The sequence below is a fragment of the Nyctereutes procyonoides genome, unplaced genomic scaffold (genome assembly GCF_905146905.1).
Source record: "Nyctereutes procyonoides isolate TBG_1078 unplaced genomic scaffold, NYPRO_anot_genome, whole genome shotgun sequence".
Classification (NCBI taxonomy): domain Eukaryota; kingdom Metazoa; phylum Chordata; class Mammalia; order Carnivora; family Canidae; genus Nyctereutes; species Nyctereutes procyonoides.
The window spans coordinates 39,907,318-39,933,926 of record NW_026575020.1 but is presented as its reverse complement, the minus strand read 5'-3'; the positions used below and the strand labels follow the sequence as shown (position 1 = coordinate 39,933,926).

The 26,609-nt window shown below is 41.6% G+C and overlaps 3 protein-coding genes across 10 annotated transcripts in view; 2 read left to right on the top strand and 1 right to left on the bottom strand.

Annotated features, from left to right (window-relative positions):
• Positions 1–736: 736 nt before the first annotated feature.
• HSPA5 (heat shock protein family A (Hsp70) member 5) lies at positions 737–5,731 on the bottom strand. Of its 2 annotated transcripts, XM_055319097.1 has the most exons (9): positions 5,644–5,731; positions 5,343–5,562; positions 5,009–5,240; positions 4,095–4,232; positions 3,655–3,767; positions 3,170–3,560; positions 2,800–3,037; positions 2,323–2,490; positions 737–1,643 (listed from the first exon to the last, which is right to left on the bottom strand). In XM_055319097.1, exons 2-9 carry the CDS (start codon positions 5,462–5,464, stop codon positions 1,081–1,083), a joined length of 1,965 nt encoding a protein of 654 aa, XP_055175072.1. In that variant the 5' UTR covers positions 5,465–5,562; positions 5,644–5,731; the 3' UTR covers positions 737–1,080. The 2 variants fall into 2 exon arrangements, with proteins under 2 accessions (XP_055175072.1, XP_055175082.1); XM_055319107.1 differs by lacking the exon at positions 5,644–5,731 and having other exon boundaries at positions 5,343–5,637.
• A 264-nt stretch (positions 5,732–5,995) lies between these two features.
• Positions 5,996–12,532, top strand: LOC129503565 (hypoxanthine-guanine phosphoribosyltransferase-like). 4 transcript variants are annotated; one of them, XM_055315739.1, is made up of 3 exons: positions 6,032–6,065; positions 6,314–6,431; positions 11,303–12,532. In XM_055315739.1, exon 3 carries the CDS (start codon positions 11,396–11,398, stop codon positions 12,050–12,052), a length of 657 nt encoding a protein of 218 aa, XP_055171714.1. In that variant the 5' UTR covers positions 6,032–6,065; positions 6,314–6,431; positions 11,303–11,395; the 3' UTR covers positions 12,053–12,532. The 4 variants fall into 4 exon arrangements, with proteins under 4 accessions (XP_055171727.1, XP_055171722.1, XP_055171703.1 ...); XM_055315752.1 differs by lacking the exon at positions 6,314–6,431 and having other exon boundaries at positions 5,996–6,069; XM_055315747.1 differs by having other exon boundaries at positions 6,023–6,386.
• Positions 12,533–19,032: 6,500 nt separating this feature from the next.
• GAPVD1 (GTPase activating protein and VPS9 domains 1) overlaps positions 19,033–26,609 on the top strand; it is an 81,294-nt gene continuing 73,717 nt past the window's right edge. For all 4 annotated transcript variants that reach the window (XM_055320605.1, XM_055320587.1, XM_055320596.1 and 1 more), the window contains exon 1: positions 19,033–19,153. The gene's annotated coding sequence lies outside the window, so the exon portion shown is untranslated. The remainder of the gene's footprint in view (positions 19,154–26,609) is intronic.

Below are 26,609 nucleotides of genomic sequence, written 5' to 3'. Positions count from 1 at the left end.
AATACATCTTTAGATCCTAAAATTATGAACTGAATCCAAGTGTATAAAGTTAACATCAGTGACCCATCACTCATAGCAAGTCTCAGAATTCTAGCAGCTATAAAGTGTTAGTAATAAAAAGCCACCATAAAGTTTTAAAGGGGAAATCAGAAATTTCAACTATGTTCAAGAAAATTCCACTCTTGGACATTGTAAAATGGCCCTTGCTTATTAGGTAAGGTGGTTTCTTATCTTTCTTGCCCCCTGCTTTTAAGATTTATTTTGTGGGGGAGGGGGTGCCAGCACAGAGGGACAGGGAGAGTCTCAAGCAGACTCGATGCTGAGCATGGAGCCTGACATGGGGCTCAAGCTCATAACCCTGAGATCACAACCTGACCCCAAACCAGAAGTCAATCACTTAGCAGGCTGCACCACCCAGGTGCCCCTCCTGTCCTTTTTTGTTTCTAAAGATTTTACTTTTGAAGGGGAGGAGGGAGTAGTTGGGAGGGGCAGAGACAAGCCAACATGGGGCTTGATTGCATGACACTGAGATCATGACCTGAGCTGAAATCAAGTCAGATGCTCAACCGAGCCCCCCCTGCCCCTTTCTTAAACTAGATTGTAAGGCAATTTCCCTGAAAAGTATTAGATAAAAATGTTTCTTTACCTCAAAACTCCAACTCCCTCCACACAAGTGGGAATATAACCTTGAGGCAAATGACTTAATTAGAAGCTTATCACAAAAATTAGACCAGTGTAAATAACAAACATTTATTGGTGTCACTTATGGTAGAAAAAGTTCCTACACCACATGTGCATGACGCAATTGTTAAATAGAACATTTCCAAGGTGAACACACGCCCTAAAACCAGCTTTTTTACCCACTTTTTAAGATAGCCAATTCTTCCTTTCCCCCCACCCCAAGACATGTGAGCAACTGCTAATGAAAAGCAGTAAACAGCCACTTGGGCTATAGCATTTTCAACTCCACTCCAAGGTGAAGATTCCAATTACATTCGAGACTTAAGTTCTCTCAATTTTCTCCTAACGAAAGTTCCTGAGTCCAGTATTTACAATATTACAGCACTAGCAGAGCAATGTCTACAACTCATCTTTGTCTGCTGGTTCCTCATCACCAGTTGGGGGAGGGCCTGCACTTCCATAGAGTTTGCTGATAATTGGCTGAACAATTTCTTCCAGTTCCTTCTTTTTAGCCTTGAAATCTTCAATGTCAGCATCTTGGTGACTTTCTAGCCATTCAATCTTTTCCTCTACAGCTTTTTCCATGGTCTCCTTATCTTCAGAGGAGAGTTTACCTCCCAGCTTTTCTTTATCTCCAATCTGATTCTTTAGAGAATAGGCATAGCTTTCTAATTCATTTCTAGTATCAATGCGCTCCTTGAGCTTTTTGTCTTCCTCGGCAAACTTCTCAGCATCATTAACCATCCTTTCAATTTCTTCAGGTGTCAGGCGATTTTGATCATTGGTAATTGTGATCTTATTTTTGTTGCCCGTACCTTTGTCTTCAGCGGTCACGCGAAGAATGCCATTCACATCTATCTCAAAGGTGACTTCAATCTGTGGGACTCCACGAGGAGCAGGAGGAATTCCAGTCAGATCAAAAGTTCCCAGGAGGTGATTGTCTTTTGTCAGGGGTCGTTCACCTAGAAGTTACACCAAAAAAAACACTTGTTATTACTGACAAACATTAGTACATCTGAATACTTACACTTCAGTCTGTTAGAGCTTACAGTGGCAAGGGCATGCTTATCAAGCTAAAAGTGGATATTGATCTATAAGGAGTAGCAAGTGAGACTATGTTAAGTTACTACTAACCTTTTTTTTTTTTAAGATTTTATTTATTTATTTATTTATTTATTTATTTATTTATTTATTTATTTATTTATTTATGAGAGAGACAGAGACAGAGGCAGAGACAGAGGCAGGGGGAGAAGCAGGCTCCATGCAGGGAGCCTGATACGGGACTCAATCCTGGGACTCCAGGATCACGCCCTGGACTGAAGGCAGGTGCCAAATCGCTGAGCCACCCAGGCGTCCCTATGTTACTACTAACTTTTAATTGAACTTCATCTACATCATTATGAACTTTTCTTATTGCATTTTAAGAGCCAGCTCAGAAGTTATCTTTATAGACAAACAGTGCCAGATAGGTAGGTAAGAACTAGATTTGGGGCTGACTCTACCAAACTGAACACTAGTCATATTGGGGAACCCTCATCTGAAGACAGCAGCTGTTTCTTTCTGTCCTCATTTCAATAGAATATATTAAGAAGTCATGCTTTTCAAAAACATACTATGTCATTAACAAATGTAGGGTATTACCTTCATAGACCTTGATTGTAACAGTTGGTTGGTTATCAGAGGCTGTAGAAAAGATCTGAGACTTCTTGGTGGGCACCACAGTGTTCCTTGGAATCAGTTTGGTCATGACACCTCCCACAGTTTCAATACCAAGTGTAAGGGGACATACATCAAGCAGTACCAGATCACCTACAAAGGTAAGTTAACCAATGTTAAGTTCTAATTCAAGGGTCACAGGAGCACTACCAAGCAGTCTCCCCCTGAATTATTTAACTTTATCTTCTCCATCGTGCCATTTAATGCAAATCATTTCAGAAGCAGTGAATTAAAATAGCTGCTAATCATCTTGAAACTAACCCAGGTCTTGTCCTCAATTAACCCTTTATTAGCTGTGTGACCCTGCTGCTCATGTTCTATTGCTTTCTAAAGCAAGAGCTAATTATACTCTTCCTCTCAAGCTACTGAAGTACTGTGGAAGATGCTGTGATACTGCCATACCTGTATCTTGATCACCAGAAAGTACACCAGCCTGGACAGCAGCACCATATGCTACAGCCTCGTCTGGGTTTATGCCACGGGATGGCTCCTTGCCATTGAAGAACTCTTTAACCAGTTGTTGAATCTTTGGAATTCGAGTAGAGCCACCAACAAGAACAATTTCATCAATATCAGACTTCTTTAAGTCAGAATCCTCCAGCACCTTCTGGACAGGCTTCATGGTAGAACGGAACAGGTCCTAGAATAGGAAACACAATTATTGTGGTGATACCTGTTCCACCCAGATATTGACTAAATATCTAAATGCAGTATCCTAAACACAGAGTCCAACTAGGTCTCATTAGCCAAGCAAAAAAAACAAGGAATATACCATATTTAGCTCTTCAAACTTGGCCCGAGTCAGAGTCTCAGAGAAGTCTTCTCCTTCATAGAAGGACTCAATTTCAATTCTTGCTTGATGTTGAGAAGACAGGGCCCGTTTGGCTTTTTCTACCTCCCGCCGGAGTTTCTGCACAGCTCTGTTGTCTTTCCTAACATCTTTGCCAGTCTTCTTTTTGTAGAGTTTGATGAAGTGTTCCATGACACGTTGGTCAAAGTCTTCTCCACCCAGGTGAGTATCTCCATTAGTAGCCACAACTTCAAAGACACCATTGTCAATGGTGAGAAGAGACACATCAAAAGTTCCACCACCCAGGTCAAACACCAGGATATTCTTCTCCCCTTCCCTCTTATCCAAGCCGTAAGCAATAGCAGCTGCTGTACTGTTAACAGAATGAGAAAGAAAAAAATGACTTAGTTAAGTTTACATTCCCCCTATTTGGCAAATATGCCATTATTTCTGAATTTGACACTCACGGCTCATTAATGATCCTCATAACATTCAACCCAGCAATAGTGCCAGCATCTTTGGTTGCCTGGCGTTGGGCATCATTGAAGTAGGCTGGTACAGTAACAACTGCATGGGTTACCTAAAGAATAACAGGTAATTAAGTGTATATTATCAGATGGTTCAACTCTTATATAAGTTGCACTCAAACCACCGCTTTAGTTTCTAAGACAATCTGCTGTTAGATGGGTATATGTAATTTTATACCCATGGATTTGCAAGCATTAAGTGGTAACAAAGTCCCTAATATTTGTTGAGCCTACAGTAAAATATGCAAGTAAATTAAAAATTGATTTATGAATGTCATTCAGATTCAAGTTATTAAAATACTAAAGGCATCTACACAACACAATAAATACAAGAATAGGGAAAATAAAATTAAACTTAACATTGTTCTTGAAATATTTACCTTCTTTCCCAAATAAGCCTCCGCAGTTTCCTTCATTTTGGTTAGAACCATGGCAGAAATTTCTTCAGGAGCAAATGTCTTTGTTTGCCCACCTCCAATATCAACTTGAATGTATGGTTTTGTCTTCTTCTCAACCACCTATTTTAAAGAATGATCATTAATTTCAGACACAGAAGCACAAACATTTAAAACTTTAAAAAGAGGACTGAGTCCCACTTTCTCCCCCCATAGTTTGGTTTACTTTGGTCGCTTGGAGCTGAATATTGCCTAGAAATACTTAAGGAGTATGGATGCCTTATAAAGACAAGCCTCTTCGGTTTTTTTTTTTTTAAGATTTATTTGTTTATTTATTTATGATAGACATAGAGAGAGAGAGAGAGGCAGAGACACAGGCAGAGGGAGAAGCAGGTTCCATACCGGGAGCCGACGTGGGACTCGATCCCGGGACTCCAGGATCGCACCCTGGGCCAAAGGCAGGTGCCAAACCATTGAGCCACCCAGGGATCCCCAGCCTCTTCGGTTTTAATCAGGCTCTTTTTTTTTTTTAATAAATTTATTTTTAATTGGTGTTCAATTTACCAACATACAAAATAACACCCAGTGCTCATCCCGTCAAGTGCCCCCCTCAGTGCCCGTCACCCATTAACCCCCACCCCACGCCCTTAATCAGGCTCTTAATACAAACTATGCAGACAGAATAGTCCCGTGGGAAGTGTCTTTATTTGCCGAGCTTACTTTGGCAATATTTGTAACATACCAAGATTACTCAATAAAAGTTATTACATGTACACCACATTTGTATCCTTTCTGTTGTCTCAATTTTTCCGTAACTTATTATTCTTAAACACTCCGACCCCCCATCGCCCACTTTCTCTTCGGGTGAGAAGAAAAAAAAAAAAAAAGCCCTATCGGACCTTGAAAGGCAAGAACTTGATGTCCTGCTGCACAGACGGGTCGTTCCATGTGCGGCCGATGAGCCGCTTGGCGTCGAAGACGGTGTTCTCGGGGTTGGAAGTGAGCTGGTTCTTTGCCGCATCGCCGATCAGACGCTCCCCTTCAGGCGTGAAGGCCACATAAGACGGCGTGATGCGATTGCCCTGATCGTTGGCGATGATCTCCACGCGGCCGTTCTTGAACACCCCGACGCTGGCGGAAACATCACGAAGAACGCAAGGAATCAGCACCGCGAGTCTCACCGCAGCCCAGGAGGCCACGCCCCATTCCCCCCTCTCCACAAACCCCACTCACCAGGAGTAGGTGGTGCCCAGGTCGATGCCGACCACCGTGCCCACGTCCTCCTTCTTGTCCTCTTCCTCGGCCCGCGCCGCGCCGAGCAGCAGCAGCACCGCAGCCACCAGGGACAGCTTCATCTTGCCGGCGCCGTAGGCCAGTGGGTCAGCAGTCAGTCAGGACGTCACGGGCAATCCAACCACAGGCCGCAGCACCGGAGCGCACCGAGGTGACTGATCTGAGGGTACAAGGCCCGGGGTCAGCAGGAGCAGCAGACAAGGTGAAGGGCAGGTCCGGAAAGACAGGCCGCGGCGCTTACCTCTCAGACTCACAAAAATCCCCCAAGTCGATGAGTCTGTGATGTCTCAGCCAGCGTCGACCGCGCCGTCGCCGAGGCCGCTTATATACCCTCCCCCCAGCCCCGTCGTGGAGGCCACCGATTGGCGTAGGCGCTGCTCGTTGGAGGCCGCTGATTGGTCCAGGCCACCAAGCTGGCCGCCGCCGATTCGAAGCGGCCTCCTCCGCAACTAACGTCACAGCTGCGCCCCCCCGGCGGACTCATTGGCGGCCGGTAGCATCCGACAGCCGCCAATGGGAGGCAACATCCGCCCCACGCGCAGTCCTCATTGGCTCAGCAGCTGTCTGTCTCTTATACGACCTCTCACCCGGAGGCCGTTTCCGCTGGTAATGGCAGAAGTCCCGCCTTCACACTGGGCCCTCGGGGGCCGGGATTAGAGTGGAGTAGGTGATTCCCTCGAGGCTGTTGGTTTGGGTTCTTGGTTGTTTCTCCGCTGTTTGCTTGACCCTCCTCTCTCCTTCCTCTCGAAGCGGGAAGCGACTCTTCCTCTTCTCAGCCTCCAAACCCGTCCCAAGCAGGCAGGTCTCAGCGTAGATGCTGTGATCACCTCAGAACAAATTTCTTTGCCCTCTATAGCCGCTACGGTTTGGGGGTGTCCGAGCCTCAGGGCTTTTTGTTCTCCCGCCCGCAGCCCTGTCTGGAGCAGTGCCCGGCCGCGGATAGTGGCTCCTAGCCATTCTTTCGGCCCTGCTCTCCCTAGCCAGGTACTTTTGTCTATACCAGGTTTCTCCACATTGCCCTACCCCACGGTAAGTCACAGGCCTGGCCATAGTAACTCCCTCCTCACCCTGAGTCCCCCCCCCCCCCCCCCCCCCCCAGTGCGGCAACCCTCTGCTGAAGCGCTTATATACTAATGCCATCGCTCACACCCTGCGATGTATTATTTTTCTGGCTTGCCGCTCCTCGCCTTCTCTTCTGCTCATCCTTTTTTCCTCTGTGGCCCCGGGTTTTCTTTTGCAAGGCCTTGCTTGTCCTTTAGTCTTGATACCTTTCTAACTTCACTCTTCCCGGAAAAGGTCAGATTGTGCTTACAACCTGTAGCAAAAAAATAATAGTCTACTATTTAATTTAGACTTACTGTGTGCCAACCATTGTTCTGTCTCCTATGTCATTCGGTCCTTACAGTTTGATACTTGGCATTTCCCATTTTCCGGATGAGAAATTTGGGACCGAAATATTAAATAACTAACTTAAAGTCACAGAGCTGGTGAGTGATGGAGTTAGAAGAGATATCCAAGTCACCTTAGCTCCATAGTCAATACTCTAAATTTTTAAAAAATTACTAAATTCATTCAACAGATCTTTTTGGAGCACCTACTATGGGCAGACCAGAAGCCTGACACAAAATATTTTGAGGTGCTTACAAAGAATGTATGGGACATTGTCAAAATCAGGAACTGATGACTCCAGTGTTTTTCCACTAAATATATTCTTGAAATTCATGGGTATTCATAATACTACATCCAAATAGCACTGAAACATCTAACACACACTTTACTAAGATGCTGAGCCTAGGAGTCAATACTAAAGAATTTTCCTTTCTCAAGGTTATGCTGGTGACTCAGAATTGACTATGGAAGTTGCATCACCCATCTTACAACAGGGCTTGTAATACTGCTGTAACACTGACCCTCTCTATAGGTTGCATCAGTTCACATCAAGATAGAAATCACCATCAAGCCACATTACAGCTTCATTTCAAGCAAACTTTGTGTATATAACATCCATTTACATCAAAAAGCTCTCAGTTAAAGCCTTGTCTTTGATAGAGTAATCTTTTGCAACTCTTCTTTTTTTTTTTTTTTCTCTAAGATTTAGAAAAGTAATATCTGGCTAACTTTCAAAGGGAATGGGTATATTGGTGGTTGTAGTATTTTTTTAAAATCAGGTATATTAGGTATATATTAGAGTATATTCCAAAGTGCAATCACTTCTGGTTTGAATAGAAAAGTGCATAGATAAATCTAGTTTCCTGAATGTTAAATACCAATAATAGTATTGGTGCCAATTACCAATATTTAAGCACAATATTTAAACACTTGATGTGCATTATCTCTTTTAATTCTTATGAAAGCCTTTCTTTCTTTAACCCTTATTTTTAGAGCTAAGGAATCTGAAGCCCCAAGAGGTGAAGAAATTTGCCCAGGAGATCACACAGCTCAAAAGATAGGGAGCCAGGATTTGAGCCTTGGAAATTTGGTTTTTAATTTCTGTAGTCAAGACTGTCATCCTGATCTTTGGCTTTATAAGATTTATGTCTTGTTTAGGATATAGAATAGTGGCCTAGTTTGCAAGTGTTTTGATAATGAGTGATAGACAAATGTAGATTTTTATCCAGTAATTTAAACCAGCTCATTTCACTTGTACTCCTATGGGTAAGATAGATTTCTATTTCTCATCTGATCTCAGAAAGCTAGGCAGAGTTAGGACTGATTAGACTTGGATATCACTTGGTTTCTAAATCTTCCTTTCTGAAAGGGAATTAAAGACATAGAACAGAAAGGAAAAGGAAAAGGCTTATACAATTGGCAAATTGAATGTTTTAGACGCCGATAATTGAGATTTTTCCGCATCCTTTGTTAAAGAAAATATTCAGCAAGAGATAAGGTACATGATCTTGGAAAAAAACAACCTACCAGAGCCTCAGTTTCTTCATCTATTGAATGTCAGAGATTTCTGTCCTGTCTCTCCTAGTGGTTTGTTTCAAGGACCAGATAAGAAACTATGTGAAAGTGTTTGGGAAGTTGTAGAATAATAGAGATGCTACTAATGTGAATGTACTATGAGAAGACATTTTATTTTATTTTATTATTTTTAGAAGACATTTTATTTTTTTTTTAATTTTTATTAACTTATGATAGAGAGAGAGGGAGAGAGAGAGAGAGGCAGAGACACAAGCAGAGGGAGAAGCAGACTCCATGCACCGGGAGCCTGACGTGGGATTCGATCCCGAGTCTCCAGGATCGCGCCCCGGGCCAAAGGCAGGCGCCAAACCGCTGCGCCACCCAGGGATCCCTAGAAGACATTTTAGAACCTCTTCAAGAAAACCACTTCTTAAGGGTCAATTTTCTTTCCCCACTTTTTAAGGGTCAAGATTTTTTTCAATGGAAAATAATGTTTGGTGATTATGTTGAATCTGACAGATTTTTTGAAATATTTTTTAAAACGCTCTAATTACTCTCCTATATTGACTACATAGCTGTCTTTTTTATTAAGATACTGAGCCTCAACCTTCATTAAACAATTCAAGAATAAAACAAAAGTGTCTCCCTGATTCCTCAGCCCCTGAGCTAGGAACAATAACTAGGTATAAATCTTGTAGCAGTTTTTTTGTGCCTTTTTTTTAAGATTTTATGGATATATTCATGAGAAACAGGCAGAGACAAAAGGCAAAGGAAGCAGGCTCCCTGCAGAGAGCCCTGGGGAGCCCATTGTGGGACTTGATCCCAGGACCCCAGGATCAACACCTGAGCCAAAGGCTGATGATCAACCACTGAGGCACCCAGGCATCCATTTTTGTGCTTTTGAAAGTGCAGTGTGCTATGCAATTAGTCTTCTTTGCCATGACTTTTTTTTTTGTCTTGACTTTTTAAAAGTGAATCTTATAATTAATAGGGAAACTTCCCCACATACAAATGAAAAGTTGCAAGTAGTGCATCTTCTTTGTGTGTGTGTGTGTGTGTGTGTGTGTGTGTGGAAGGCATGTAGGAGGGCATTCTGTATCAGTGTGATAGAAAAGCCCATGGGGTTTGAAAGCATAAAAACTAGAGAGTTCTGGTTCTGTCCCTTAACTAGCTATGATTTAGGGCAAGTCATGCTGTCTGAGGCTCTGTTTACTTGTCTATAAAATGTATATAATTTTGCCTCCTCAAAGTGGTTGTTATGATGATAAAGGTATTTGATTTGTTGTAAAGTATTTTAGTTTTATACAGAAGTTTTAATTTTTCTTATTTTTTTAAAAGATTTTATTTATTTATTAGAGCACAAACAGGGGGAGTGGCAGGCAGAGGTAGAGGGAGAAGCAGGCTCCCCACTGAGCAGGGAGCCCAATGCGGGGGGGCTCCATCCTAGGACCCTAGTAGGATCACAAACTGAGCCAAAGGCAGACATTTAACCAACTGAGCCACCCCTGTGCCCCTAATTTTTCTTCTGTTTTATATTTTCCTTTGAAGTAAAATAAGCTAACTTTATAGAATTTGAGTGATAATATTTGATATTTATCTTAAATTTCTAAATTTTTAAAATAGGAAATACAGGGGCACCTGGCTGGCTCAATCAGAGGAATGTGCCACTCTTGATCTCTGGGTCATGATTTCAAGCACCATGTTTGGTGTAGAGATTACTTAAATCCATATATATATGTATATATACTTAAAATGGGAAATATAAATGCATGGTATAAAATTTAAAAGACAAAACATATAAATATACAATGAACATAAGTTTGCCTGCCACCCCATCTCTAGTCTTATTCCTCTACACTGGTAAAGGTAAGCATTGTCATCACTTTCTTGTGCAACCTAGAGAGGACTTATTCATACACAGTGTGTGTCTATGCCTGTTTTATAACTAGTGATGGATCATGGTACTGCATACATGGTTCTGCTTCCATCCAGTTACCTATATTTCTTGGAGATTGTCACAAATCCACTGCCCCCCCCCTTTAATATCAGTAGTAGCTACTCTTAATGGAATATTTACTATGTGGTGGATGTTTTGCATATCTTAAACCTCTGTTATAAACTGCGATATGAATACAGAAAAGTATGTAAAATGCAATAGTACAGTATGAATAATCATAATATAAATCCCTAGGTATTCAGTATCCAAGTCAAGAAAAAGAATGTTGTCAGCACTCAGAAGTCCTCACTTTTTCACCCCAACTGATCCTAATTCCTTCTTCCATGAAGAAGTTAACTTCTCTTTATTGTTACAGTCTTTAGAATTTTATCATTTATTGTATTAGCTTCTTTTTTTAAAAAAGATTTTATTTATTTATGAGAGACACAGAGAGAAGCAGAGACACAGGCAGAGGGAGAAGCAGGCTCCATGCAGGAAGCCAGATGTGGGACTTGATCCCTGGACTCCAGGATCATGCCCTGGGCTGAAGGCAGGTGCCAAACCGCTGAGCCACCCAGGGATCCCCTATCGTATTAGCTTCTCTCTTCATTGCTATAACTTGATAAGCAGTAGATTCAGGCCTTCCACCTTCAGGAGTATCTTTTGTTATTCTTGGTACTTGCATTTTCATATAAATTTTAGAATTAGCTTGTCAAGTTGGCAAAACAAACCTACTCTATACTGTTACGGTAGAAAAATAAATTATTTAACGGTATGATAGTATACCATAATTTTTAAGTAAGCTTTATAAAGAAATCTTGACTTCTGTATTCTAGAATTGTTAAAAAAAATTGCATGAATTTAGTGCTTAAAATTTATCAGGAATGAACAATTTTCCATTTTGAAATGACAAATTATGTTACTTTAAGATGTTGAAATATTATGTAGCTGTTAAAATTGTTGATATCTATGTTTTTCAAAGAGTAAATTGTAAGTATGTTATTTTTTTGATCTACATTTTCTTGTTATTTAAAAAAAAAAATTCCTGTTTATCTATCAGGAACTTACCAAGCTTGAAAAACCTTTAAGAACTTAACACTAAAGGTAATACAGAAGAGAACTGCCCTCAGTCCACACACCGGCCAGCTCCATTATGGCAAGCCGAAGCCCCAGCATTGTGATTAGTGATGATGAACCAGGTTATGACCTAGATTTGTTTTGTATACCTAATCATTATGCTCAGGATTTGGAAAAGGTGTTTATTCCTCATGGATTAATTATGGACAGGACAGAACGGCTTGCACGAGATGTGATGAAGGAGATGGGAAGCCATCACATTGTAGCCCTATGTGTGCTCAAGGGGGGCTATACATTCTTTGCTGACCTGCTGGATTACATTAAAGCACTGAACAGAAATAGTGATAGGTCCATTCCTATGACTGTGGACTTCATTAGACTGAAAAGCAACTGTAGTGACCAGTCAACAGGGGACATAAAAGTAATTGGTGGAGATGACCTCTCAACTTTAACTGAAAAGAATGTCTTGATTGTTGAAGATCTCATTGACACAGGCAAAACAATGCAAACCTTGCTTTCCTTGGTCGAGCAGTATAATCCAAAAATGGTCAAGGTTGCAAGCTTGCTGGTGAAAAGGACTCCTCGAAGTACTGGTTATAGACCAGACTTTGTTGGATTTGAAATTCCAGACAAGTTTGTTGTAGGATATGCCCTTGACTATAATGAATATTTTAGAGATTTGAATCATGTTTGTGTCATTAGTGAAACTGGAAAAGCAAAATACAAAGCCTAAGATGAGAGTTCAGTTTGCAAAAATCTAGAATCCCATTGAAATCACTAGTGAAATAATCAAATGTTCTAGTTCTGTGACAACATAGAGGGGCTTATTGCATGTATTGTCTTAAGAATTTTATCTATTTGGTATGTTTGTTAAAAATGTCATTTGCTGCATTACTGAAGTTTTTATTTGCACTATGAGCCTATAGACCATCAGTTCCCTTTGGGTGGATTGTTGTTTGACTTGTGAATGAAAAATTTCTTAAACCACACTACTGTTGAATGAAAATATTGAAATTGTATCTGTAGGAAACATTTAAAGAGAAAATATATTAGTATTTAATTGGTATTTTAATATTTATGTATTCAGGAAAAAACAAGTGATTGAATATTGTTAATTATACTACTGTATGTTTAGAAAAGTAAGAAGCAGTTTTTGTATCAATGACAGCATGCAAGACGTATTGTTTTATTGGATAAACCATGTGTCCTTGAATTATGTTAGTGTTTCAGTGGTATTAACTGTATTTCCCCAGTTGTTCAGATTATTTCTGGTAAGTCTTTGTCAACAGTTTATTTGAATACAAATCAATAAATTCCAAAAAACTTTAAAAAATAAATAAAAGTAATACAAGAGAACAAAAAAGGTCAGTGAAAGATGTGCAAGATATAATTACATTAAAGATATTTCATACATTATGATTAATCATAGGTTAAACCAAATACAGGTAACGCATCAAAATTTTACATTGCATTAATAACATGACAGCTTCCATCAGTCTGGACATCCTTGATACTGATAAAGGATAAGGTTTTTTTGTTTTGTTTTAAGTGGGCTCCACACCCAGGGTGGAGCCCAACACGAGGCTTGAACTGATGACCCAGAGATCAAGACCTGAGTGAGATTGAATCAGATGCTTAACCAACTGAACCACTAAGGCACTCTGGAAGACTAAGGTTCATAATAGATTTCACTGGGCTGAAGTGCAAATTGCATGATTTATGTCTCTATTCTATAGCAGTCTTTTTCTTCATTTTCAGTGTTTTCACATTTTAGGCTTTTATCTGTTGCCCTCAACTTAGCCAATAATGAAAAATTCTTTGGCAAATGTTACAAAACCATATTGAATGTGAATTGCTTGGGGCTTGGAAGGATCCCCAGGCAAGTGAGAGGCCCTAAATCATAAACTCCATCAGCTTCATAGTAAATCCACCTCTGAGCACTGCAACTATTTCTGAGCCTGCCAGTGGGGGCCAGTGTAGGACAACCAAGGGCCCAGAACATGGAGTAGGGTTATGACTGTAGCCTTGTCCTTTGCTTTGAACTGGGCTGTTCCAAAGGCCAAAAAGCATTTTATGAAGAAATACTTTCTGCCATCTATGTAGAACAGCTTCCACACATGTCTTTCTGGATTTTTTGTTTGTTTAAAGATTGCTGGAGCTTTAGAAAATTTTTACTGTGGGGCCCCAGGGTGGTTCAGTTAGTTGAGCACATCTGCCTTCTGCTTTGGGTCGTGATCCTGAGGTCTTGGAATTGAAGCCCACCTTGGGCTCCCTGCTTGGGGAGTCTGCTTCTCCTTCTATCTCTGGCCCTCCTCCCTGCTACTGTGCTCTCTGTCTCTCAAATAAATCTTAAAAAAAAAAGAATTTTTCCCTTAAACATTTTTTTAAAACTATGTTAAAAATAACATAGTTAATTCACATGTATTTTTTATTCGGAATGTACAGTGAATCTAAATGTCCCTCAGTAGGGGATGCTAAGTCAACTACGGTAGGTGATACTATGGAAATACTGTGCAAAGTTTCAAAACCGAGGTAGATTTCTATGTATTGATATGGAATGAAGCTTGGGATATTTATTTATTTACTTACTTATTTTAAATATTTTATCTATTTATTCATGAGAGACACAGACAGAAAGGCAGAGACATAGGCAGAGGGAGATGTAGGCTCCTTGCAGGGTGCCTGATGTGGGACTCAATCTCAGGACCCTGGGACCACGACCCAAGCCAAAGGCAGATGCTCAATCACTGAGTCACTCAGGTGTCCCAGGATTGATTGATTGATTGATTGATTATTTATTTATAAAGATTTTATTTATTTATTCATAAGAGACACACAGAGAGAGGCAAGACATAGGCAGAGGGAAAGGCAGGCTCCATGCAGGAGGCCCAATGTGGGACTCAATCCTGGGACTCCAGGATCACGCCCTGAGCCAAAGGCAGATGCTCAACTGCTGAGCCACCCAGGTGTCCCCCAGGATTTATTTTTAAATGAAAACAGAATGGTATGTACAACGTGATCCTATTTGTGTTAAATAACCTCCCTCCCCAATCTAGACAGATAACTGTCATTGACATGAGTGACTCCCTCTGGGTAGAATTGGACAGGAATTGAGAGGATTATTTTTAAAGATTTTATTTATTTATTCATGAAAGACACAGAGAGAGAGAGAGGCAGAGACACAGGCAGAGGGAGAAGCAGGCTCCATACAGGGAGCCTGATGTGGGAACTTGATCCCGGGACTCCAGGATCACGCCCTGGGCCAAAGCCAGGCGCTAAACCGCTGAGCCACCCAGGGATTCCCAAAAGGATTTTTTTTTTACTTATTTGTATTGTACATATATTTTTAAGACCAAGAATGAATTTTTGTATTGCTTACTTGAAAGTGAATTTTAGAAAACAAATGTAGTGAACGTAATGGTTCGGTTAGCTTTTTAGCATTTAATTTTATTTTTTAAGATTTTATTTATTTATTCATGATAACACAGAGAGAGAGAGGCAGAGACAGAGGCAGAGGGAGAAGCAGGCTCCATGCAGGGAGCCCAACGTGGGAATGGATCCCGGGTCTCCAGGATCATGCCCTGGGCTGAAGGTGGCGCTAAACTGCTGAGCCATCCGGGCTGCCCAGCATTTAATATTTTTTAAAAAGATTTTTATTTATTTTGAGAGAGAGGGAGAGTACACAAGCAGGGGGAAGGGGCAAAGGGAGAAGCAGACTTCACCAAATAGAACCCTAGGATCATGACCTGAGCCGAAGGCAGATGCTTAAACAAGTAAGCCACCCAGGTACCCCTTAGTGTTAAATGTTTTAAATGTTTGCCTGCTATTTGAATTTGAACTGTGTCATAGTATAACAGCTCACATTTGTTTTACTTTGTGGTTTCCAAGCATTCGCCTGACTTCTTTGATCTTGTCCTCCTAACAACTTCATGGGATATAGAGGATTGGTGACATCTTTGTTTTACAGTTGAAAATATAGTCTCAGAGTTCATAGTAAAATTATGAATTCCCTGCTGTGTTGGTTTCTATTCACGTCATTGCTGTATTTATTTATCACTTTGTGTATAATTTGACTCAGATGAGACACTAAGATTAATCTTTCCACAGGCTATGGCTTTCCACAGACAAATCTTCTGTGTGCCAAATAAGAAAAATCACATAATAGGTGAAGCCCTTGTTTCTACCCTTACATCTTGCTCTTCCACTTTTTTTTTAAAGATTTTATTTATTTAATCATGAGAGACACACAGAGGGAGGCAGAGACATAAGCAGAGGGAGAAACAGGCTCCACGCAGGGAGTCTGATGTGGGACCCCATCCCGGGTCTCCAGGATCATGCCCTGGGCTGAAGGGAGCGCTAAACCACTGAGCCACCCAGGCTGCCCGCTCTTCCATTTTCTGATCTTCCTTTCTGGATGTGACCCTATTTTTCTTTCTGGTATGGTCTGTTCTTAATTAAGTGTCATATTTCTTTCCTTTTTTTTTTAAAGATTTTATTTATTTATTCATAGAGACAGAGAGAGAGAGGCAGAGACACAGGCAGAGGGAGAAGCAGGCATCATACAGAGAGCCTGATGTGGGACTCGATCCAGGGTCCCCAGGATCACGCCCCGGGCTGCAGGCGGCGCTAAACCGCTGCGCCACCCAGGCTGCCCTCATATTTCTTTCCTAAGTATAGATGCATGCTATGTTAAAAATGTTACTTTTCCCTGGGGCATGTATTTTTTAATTAGGATCTCTTGAGGAACAACCTCTAAATTCATACAAATGCAGGTGTTAGATTAGATGATCTTTGAGAATCAACTATAATACCCATGATTCAATGTATCTATACTAATGATGACATTTCAGAAAGCTTTCACAGACCTAAGGATAAAATAATTTTTTTCAGGGACGCCTGGGTGGCTCAGCAGTGGAGCGTCTGCTTTCTGCTCAGGTCGTGATCCTGGAGACCCGGGATCGAGTCCCACATCAGGCTCCCTGCGTGGAGCCTGCTTCTCCCTCTGCCTGTGTCTCTGCCTCTCTCTCTCTCTCTCTCTCTCTCTCTCTCTCTCTCTCTCTCTGTCATGAATAAATAAATAAAATCTTTTTAAAAAAATTCTGAGTTTGTCACTACTCTTTTTTTTTTTTGTCACTACTCTTGGATTCTGTAACAGAGTAGTCTAATGGAGAGTATAGAGTTAGGAATCTGAAGAACTGAGCTCTAATCAAGATTCAGTATGAATTTCTTAACTATGGGTACGTAACTTCATATCCTTGTATATCAGGGAAGGCTGAGTGTTGTAGTGGAAAGAAAAGAGCTTTAGCCAGTGTTCATTGTTTATTCATCCTACTCATTTTAAAAAATAGGAACAAAAATATGTATTACATCCTAGGCAGTATGCCAGGTTCCAGAGGAACAGTGGTAAATAAGATCGGGTTCTCTGCCCTCAGGGAGTACTATTTATTGATTATGAGCATCTTTTCACCCCTCGAGTTCACTTTTCCATGTGTAAAAGATGTTGAGAACACTAGTACATATTCCATAAGAATTACAGTTGTAGTGATCTGCTGTTCTAATGTAGGAGCGGCTGTATTCCTTGGGTGTGCTGGGTGGGGAAAAAAATTGAAATCTGCCTATAGTTCAAGCTCTTCACTTATAAATGAAGTAGGGCTCAAAATGATTGACCATCCCAGTGCTTGTTTCACAACCATCAAGAACTTTTTGGAACTTTTGGGGCCGTTTCCTTCCTCTCCTCCATGGCATGTGTGCTCCAGCCTATCTAGAGTACTCAGTGTTAAGTGAAAGCAAACCGTGAATGTATTTATACATACATTTTGCTCAGGCTGCGTTCTTCCTTAGCAATCCTCACATGCCATCTTCTTGAAATCCAGCCATTTGGTAGCTCCAAGTATCTTCTTACAGTCATGGCCACTCAACTTGTTGAAACCTGTCTCCGTGATTCTCATAGAGCTCTATACCTCAGCTTATTATTATGATCTTTAATCTGTGTGAGTTACTCTTTCAGCCTAGATTGTAAACTGTGTCTTGCTGCTTTTTCATTCCCCTGGTGCTTTGGGCAATGCTTTATTTTTATTTTTAAACATGTTTTTAAAAGATTTTATTTATTCATGAGAGACACACAGAGAGACGCAAAGACATTGGCAGAGGGAGAAGCAGCCTGATGTGGAACTGGATCCTAGGACCCTTGGATCAGGACCTGAGCCAAAGGCAGACACTCAACCACTGAGCCACCCCGGTGCCCCTTTGGGCTTTAAAATACTGATAAATACTCTTTGATTGAACTGAATTCTTCAGGTGCAGGGCAATATAGTAGCCATAATACCTGACCAGCTAACTATAGAACGCTATTGTGGTAATAAAATGAGGCAATAACACGAAGCAAATTTTGACAATTTTTAAGGCAATACATCAAGGCGAATGATTAAATGGAAAGCAGTCCGGGAGCTGATTCACATTTGAAATAGTTGGAAAACTCAGTAGTAGTACTTTTTTGTTTGCCTGGAGACACTCCCAGTGTTGGAGGGCATAATCATTGCTTTCAATTTTTTGAAAGACTGTCGGATGGAAAACATTATCAGAACTACAAGCAGTGGAAGGAAGTAAAAGGGAAGCCTATTCCACCTAAGACAGAACTTTCTAACTTCTAGAGCAGTCCAAGAGTGGAGCAGGCTATCTGCGGTAAGACGGTGAGCGCCCTGAAATTCGAACTGTGGAAAGAGAAGGTGGGGGATCCCTGGGTGGCGCAGCGGTTTGGCGCCTGCCTTTGGCCCAGGGCGCGATTCTGGAGACCCCGGATCGAATCCCACGTCGGGATCCCGGTGCATGGAGCCTGCTTCTCCCTCTCTGCCTGTGTCTCTGCCTCTCTCTCTCTCTCTCTCTCTCTCTCTCTGTGACTATCATAAAATAAATAAAAATCAAAAAAAATTTAAAAAGAGAAGGCGGAAGATCCATCTGGCTGGAATGTACAAGAGTGAATTCCTACCTGGGCGGGAAATTGGACTTCATGACCATTAAGGTGTCTTCCGACTCTTAAGGTTGACTGTTCAGCTCTGTTCACCTGACATTTGAATAAACCTAAATTATTTCTGTAAAATAAAAATTTATCAGATAAATCAATTTAAAAAAAACTATATGGTCAGAGGGAGCCTGCTTCTCCCTCTGCCTATGTTTCTGCCTCTGTGTTTCTCATGAATAAATAAAATCTTAAAAAAAAAAACACACAAACCACAACTGTACCGTCAAATTTAGAGTCAATAAAAGCATAAAATGAGGACTGGGAAATCAGGTTTAAGACTGAAAAATCCAGATACCACTGAAGGCACTTCGCGAAACTTTTAACCGGAAGAGAGAGGAGGTGTGTGTGTGTATCCGCACACGCAAGAGTCAGTGATGTGTCCTGGGCAAGTGACACTTGTTACCGAAAACGTGAATGCTCCGAAGTGTTTTACAAGTACTTGCCCAGGCGGGTTTTTCCTTCCCAGCAGCACCGCAGGCGGCAGCAACGTCCCGCGTCTGCTGAGGAACAATTTTCCGGAAGGCGCTTGGCTGTACTACGGCCGCCGCCCACTACCGCTCCAGCCGGGGGCCCACCGGGCTGGCTGAAGCGGAAGGGCCGCTCTGACCACGCGCGCGAACCACCAGTCCCAGGGGCCTCTGCGGCGCCGCGCACGCGCGATGGCGTGGCGGCAGCGCCGCCGCAGGACGCAGGGAAGCCAGCTAGCGAGAAGTGGCGGCGGCGGCGGCGGCGGCAGTTCGCAGCGAGGGCGACGGCTCCGAGGCCGAGTGGCGGTGCGGCAGAGACCTGGGTGCCCTCCTCCGTGTGATCCCCGTGGTGAGTGCGCGTCTCCGGTTAACTAGCGCAGAGTCCGCAGCCCGCTGCCTGGCGGCCGGGCTGTTCCGGCCTAGGGCCGCAGCCTGCGCCTAATGGCCGGGCCGCCCAGTTCAGCTGACCCCTGTGCCCTGAGCCCTTCCCTCTTGTATCGGTGGAAGTGGGGGTGTGGGGGCACATAGTTAGGCTCAGGGGACAGCTGTGGCGGCGCCCAGGGGCCAGGGCCGCCTGGGGAGACGGGAGGGAGGGACGCGTGGGGGATGGGATGGGAAAGGACCAGAGAACCGCGGGGCGGCTTCGGGTGGGAGCCACAGGCGAGCGACCTGGCAGGTAGAGAACTGAGCATAGGAGGCGAGGAGGAGGTGGCATATCTTCTGAGTGCCGCTGGTGGAGATGTCGTGCCTCGGGGACTCTTGACAAGCTAGATTCATGGGTCTGGGGGCAGCCCACCTACGAAGAACACACACAGTACACTTGGCATCTTTCCACTTGCTGTTATGTTGGATGTCTTGGAAGTGGGGGACTGTTGGTTGCTTCCATCACCTTTCCTTGAACTTCACCTTTTATTGATTGTCAAATTTAAATGTGTGCTGGCATGGCAAACCATAGAGATAAACAGTGTTTATGTGTATAAAGTGTATAAGTCTGTGGAAAAACAGGCATGATGATATGTTCCGATGAGAGGTCAAAGGAGGAATCGTTGTTTTTATTTTAAAATTTGTGACACAAGTCAGTTTAAGCACAGCTTTGAACTAGGAAGGGTTTTTTTTTTAAATTTATTTATTTATGATAGTCACAGAGAGAGAGGCAGAGACACAGGCAGAGGGAGAACCAGGCTCCATGCACCGGGAGCCCGATGTGGGATTCGATCCCGGGTCCCCAGGATCGCGCCCTGGGCCAAAGGCAGGCGCCAAACCGCTGCGCCACCGAGGGATCCCCTAGGAAGGGTTTTAACCTGGGATTTCACCAGTTGGTGGATAGAATATAGGGGATTTTTGAACTAGAATGGGGATAAAATCACATGTTTTTATTATTTTATAACTAATTTATTAGTGCCTTCAATCATGAATGTAGGCAACAAACCTCAGTGGAACTAGCAACGCCTGTGACTTTGTCACCAATTAAAATTACAAATATTTTTGTATCGTGTACAGTTTTTACAGATCTCTCAGAATATCATTTATGCTTATATATTTTTTTGAATTTATGGCATTATTAGACACATTTAGATCTTGTTATTTAATGTGATGATAAAGCTGCACCTACATTACCAAATTACAGTTTTTTTTCAAATTACAGTTTTTAAGTAATAGTTCAGTATAATTGGTTTCTTTTGTAATATCATGTATTTAACTCTTTTAATTTCATTTAAAAGCAATCTGAGGGGCACCTGGTTGGCTCAGTTGATACTGAGCTACTTTTCATCTCAGGGTCCTGAGTTCAAGCCCCACATTGGGCATAGAGATTACAGTCAATCAATCAAATCAAATAAAAAGAAAAAATAAAATCAATCTGAGAGAGTACAGAGGCTTCGTCAGACTACCAAAGAGATCCATGGCACAAAAAAGATTTATAAAATATCGGAAATAGAAAAAAGTGTTGGGGGGTCAGCCTGGAAGGATATTTGAAATTTTTTTTTTTTTTTTTTTTAGAAAGACAAGGCAGATAGGATTATAGTATAGATGAAAGAAGGAATTTTGTACACAGAAAAGTAAGATTTGACTGGGTCAGAGTAATTTTGAAAGACTGCAGGTACTTTATTCAGGGTTCTGGGGAATCAGCAAAATAATCTGAGGGGAAAAAAGGGAAGTGACTACTTCGGCCCTTAGATTTTTGTAGAAGGCACCTCCTAGTTCTAAGTGGTTGAAGCTGCCTAAACTCTTGTGTAATCCCGTGAAAGGAAATTTTAGTATGTGCTGATTTTCTTTAAATCATGTGGGTATTGTGGCTTTTAAAGAGGGAGATATTCTAGTTCTTTTATCCTTAAGTAAAAACCATAGGATCTCTCTTCAAATATATTTTCTTGTTACTATTATTCTTTTCATATATGATAGAAAGTAAAAGTGCAGGTGATAGAGTTGGAGAATTGGTAAATCATTTTCTCGAAATTCCATTTTAAATTCTTTTTTTTTTTTAAGATTTTATTTATTTATTCATGATAGTCACAGAGAGAGAGAGAGAGAGAGAGTGAGAGAGGCAGAGACACAGACAGAGGGAGAAGCAGGCCCCATGCAGGGAGCCCGATGTGGGATTCGATCCCGGGTCTCCAGGATCGTGCCCCGGGCCAAAGGCAGGCGCCAAACCGTTGCACCACTCAGGGATCCCTCCATTTTAAATTCTTATAGCATTTTGGCATCAGACTCCTTACTTACTGGTGACTCTTAATATTTCTTTAGAATATATGGAACTGAAATTTGCAACTGTTTGTAAAGCGCCTTTCGACACCTTGTGTGAGATTTTTTTCCCCCTGTAAAATAATAGCAATAATAGAGAAACCAGTGCAGCAAACTTTTTTTCTGGAAAAAATGAAGGGGGGGGTATAGAAAAGTAAAGAAGAGTATTTCATGAAAAGATATTGGTGCTGAAATAGTTTAAGTTAAATCAAATACACCATACTACAAAATCATTGCCTTAGAGAGATCTGGCCTGGTATTTTCTGTGCCCTTACGCTGCCTCCTTTCTCGTTCTTTGTCCCCTGCCCCTTGATTTTTTTAATAGCGTGTATCTATCTGATATGTTATTTGCATATTCGTTTTTTAACTTTTGTCTCCCATCAGAATGTTAGCTCTGTGAGAATAGGGATTTTTGTCTTTGCCACAGTGCTGGAATAGTGGCTGGCACATAACAAGTACTTAGTAAATACTTGATGAATGAGTAAATGAATCAGTTAATTTATAAGAGCTAGGTTACTTATTTCTAGTAATAAAATATCTATTTTTAAAATATTGCAAATAGGGCAGCCCGGATGGCTTGGTGGTTTAGCGCTGCCTTCAGCCCAGGGCCTGACCCTGGAGACCCGGGATCGAGTCCCACATCAGGCTCCCTGCATGGAGCCTGCTTCTTCTCTCTGTGTGTCTCTCATGAATAAATGAATAATAAAAGATATTTTTAAAAAATAAAAAAATAAAATATTGCAAATAGTATTACATATGCTGGATTTTTTTTGGTTACATATGCTGGATTGAATTTGAACCTTTTCATCTTTTTTTTTTTTAAGATTTTATTTATTTATTCGTGACAGACAGAGAGAGGCAGAGACACAGGCAGAGAAGCAGGCTCCCTGCAGAGAGCCTGATGTGGAACTCGATCCCAGGACTCAGGGATTGCGCCCTGAGCCAAAGGCAGATGCTCAACCGCTGAGCCACCCAGAAATTTCTCATCTTACATTTTTTAATTTATTTGAGAGAGATACTGTGAAAGAGAGAGAGAGCACAAGCTGGGGAGAGGGGTAGAAGGAGAGGGAGAAGCAGACTCCCACTGAGCTTGGAGCCCATTGTGGAGACCCTGGGATCATGACCTGAGTTGAAGGCAGATGCGTAACTGACTGAGTCACCCAGGCACCCTCATCTTACATTTTTTAAAAGACAAGACTTACTTCCCAAACATTATGCAGTGCTTTTGTGGGACATTTGGTTTCATGCCGGGACTGATCATTTTTAGGGCATGCTGCCATGTAGGTTTGATTTTCCTTAACATTCTACAATGATTGATAAAAGGAGAGGTCTCTGGATGAAGTTCTTATTTTGCCAAGGTTCTTTTACTTTGTGATACTAGGTTGGTATAAAGGACACTGAATTTCTCATATCAGATTTAATCTCATATCAGATTTAATGTCTTATAGTATCAAACATTAGTGAAGATGTTGCTAAAAGTGGTTTTTTTATTTATTTATTTATTATTTTTTTTTAAAGTTTTTTATTTAAAAGATTTTTTAAAATTTATTCACGAAGACACACAGAGAGAGGGGCAGAGACATAGGCAGAGAGTAAAGCAGACTCCCTGCAGGAAGCCTGATACAGGACTTGATCCCAGAACCTTGGTTACAACCTGAGCCAAAGGCAGACACTCAACCATTCAGCCACCCAGATGCCCCTGAAAATGGTAATTTAGAAACTGCTATAGGACAGTTTCTTTGTAGGACAGATTGTAAATAGTGTAGGAGTTTAAATTGGTACAGCTTCCTTGGGAGATAATGTTTGCAGTTATTTGGTAAAGTTGAAAATGGGCATACCCTGCCTCATAATTTCACAACTTCGGGAAGGCAATAAGAATGGGTGGAGATGGTCGCAAAGGGGATAATACTGTAAATTTTCTTTAAAGACTAAAAGCAACTATGAAGATGTTAACAGTTAATTCTGGAAGGGAGAATACAGGTGCAAAGTCATCTTTGCCCCTTTCCCTATTTTCTGTTGATTTTGTTTTTTTGAATCCATAACTTTTTTTTTGAAAGTAATTTCTACACCCATGTGAGGCTTGAACTCTTGACCCCGAGACAAGGAGTTGCATGCTCTTCTGACTGAGCCAGCCAAGAACCCCTGAATCCATAACTTTTAAGTATTGTTTCCCAACTCTGAAAAATTGTAAGCCTACAGAAGAGTTGCAACAGTAGTATAATAACACCTTTGTACTCCTCACCTAGATTCCACAGTTGTTAACATTTTGCTATGCTTGCTTTATGCACTAGTAGACACATTTTTTGCTGAACTGTTTTCCAGTTAGTTATAGATACCATCAGGACACTTTACCTGTAAATACAGGTATATATTTCCCAGGAACAAATGCTTTCTTCTATATATATCCAATTCAGTTGTCCTCCTCAACCAAATTTAACATGGGTGTAATATTGTTTAATATATAGTACCTATTCAGATTTCCCCAGTTGTCACAATACTATGCTTAGATACTTGGTTTTGTGTTTGACCCAAGATTCATTTAAGGAGCTTGCATTGCATTTAGTTGCCTGGTTGAATCTGGACTCGTTTTCCAGCTTTTAGGGAATAGACTGGGGGAGAGGGGGGTCTTTTGTGACAGTAAGTATCTAGACTAGTTGTTTTGTAGGATGCCCCTCAATTTGGATATGTGTGAATGTTTCTGCATGATCAGATTCAGGTTAAACATGTTTGGTTGGAATGCTGTGTACTTGATTTTAGGTCTCAGTGTATCACATCAGAGGCACCAGATGTCAGTTTTATTATTGATGCAAATTTGACAATTTGAATAAAGTAATAGCTACTAAATTTATATTGTTTTTTAAAAAGTTTTATTTATTTATTCATGAGAAACTGAGAGGCAGAGGGAGAAGCAGGCTCCCTGTGGGGAGCCCAATGCAGGACTCGATCCCAGGACCCTGGGATCACCACCTGTGCTGAAGGCAGATGCTCAACCACTGAACCACCCAGGTGCCCTACTAGATTTATATTGTAAAGGCACCTTTTTTCCTTTGTAATTAATAAGTAATCAGTGAAGTGATTATTTTTATTTTATTTTATTTTTTTTTTAATTTTTATTTATTTACGATAGTCACAGAGAGAGAGAGAGAGGCAGAGACACAGGCAGAGGGAGAAGCAGGCTCCATGCCGGGAACCCGACGTGGGATTCGATCCCGGGTCTCCAGGATCGCGCCCTGGGCCAAAGGCAGGCGCCAAACCGCTGCGCCACCCAGGGATCCCTTTTATTTTTTTTAATTTATTTTTTTGATTATTTTTATTTTTTGAAAATTTATTTATTTATTTTAGAGAAAGAACACGCACAGCTGTGAGCGTAGGGAGGAGCAGAGGGAGAGGAAGAGAATCTCAAGCTGACTCCTTGCTAAGCATGGAGCCCAATATGAATACCTGAGCCAAAATCAAGGGTCTGATCGTCAACCAACTGAGCTACCCATGTGCCTCCTCCTTTTTTTTCTGTAAAAAATATCTCTTTTTTGCCTTTTTAATACCAAAAAGTATTATCATCTATGTGGCTCACATTATGGTCGTTTTAAACAGCCCTGGTTCAAGAGGTGCCTGGGGGGCACAGTTGGTTAAGTGTCTGACTCTTTGTTTTGGTTCAGGTTGTGATCTCAGGGTTGTAAGATACAGCCCAGTGATGGGCTGGTGCTCAGCATGGAGCCTGCTTGAGTTTCTCTCTCCCTCTCCTGCTCTTTCCCCACCCCATGCTCTCTCTCGCTCTCTCAAATCAATCAATCAGTCAATCAATCTTTTATATATATTTTTTAAGATTTTATTTATTTATTCATGAGAGACAGAGAGAGAGAGAGAGGTAGAGACACAGGCAGAGAGAGAAGCAGGCTCTGTGCAGGGAACCTGAAGCAGGCTCTGTGCAGGGACTTGATCCCGGGTTCCCAGGATCACACCCTGGGCCGAAGGCTGCACTAAACCACTGAACCACCCAGGCTACCTTCAATCAGTCTTTAAAAAAAAAAATAAATAAAACAACCTCACCACTGGTTTAAGACAATAGACTTCTAAACCTGCACATAGAGTAATACATGCAATATGTGTTGGAGCTGTACTCAGAATTTTATACTTTTGTATTTATTCATTTCTCAGTTCATACCCTCCAACCTATCTTCTGTATCAAAATACCAAACATCAAATGTTTTATATCAAAATATGAAAATTTTAGAATCTAATGTAAAATTGTTTAGCAGGGAACTGACAAACAATTGAGTGACCACTGTGCACAGGGCATTCAGTCCATAAAGTAACTTGTTCTGGGGTGCCTGGGTGGCTCGGTTGGTTAAACATCAAACTCTTGGTTTCCACTCAGGTCATGATCTCACAGTGGTGGGATCAGGCCCCGTGTTAGGCTCTGTGCTCAGTGTGAAGTCTGCTTCAGTCTCCTTTCCCCCTTACCCCATCCCTGCTCCCTCCATCCCTCCCTCCTTCTCTCCCTCTATCTCTATCTCTCTCTCAAATAGATAAAATCTTTTTTTTTCTTTTTATTTTTTTTAAATAGATAAAATCTTAAAAATATAAATTAACTTGTTCTGCTACACTTCAGCAGCTGAAGGGACACATATTCTGTATCTGGCCAATATGCATTCTGCTCCAACAGTGTGCCTGGCACCATGGTAGGTGCTTTATTTTCACTAACCTATAAAATTCTCACTACTCTATGTAGTAGATCCTATTAAAGAAGAAACTGAAGTATATAGAGGTTAAGTAACTTGCCAAAGTCCCACAGTCTGTGGAAGTAGGATTCTAACCCAGCAGGCTTGAACCAAAACCACCACACAGTTGTGGGGCTTGATTTCACAACCCTGAGACCATGACCTGAGCTGAAACCAAGAGTCTGAGGCTTGGGGCACCTGGGAGGCTCAGTTAATTAAGCGTCTTCCTTCAGCTCAGGTCATGATCCTAGGGCTCTGGGATGGAGACCTGCATCGGGATCCCTGCTCAATGGGGAGCTTCTTCCTTTCCCTCTGCTGCTCCCCATGCTTGTATTCTCTCTCAAGTAA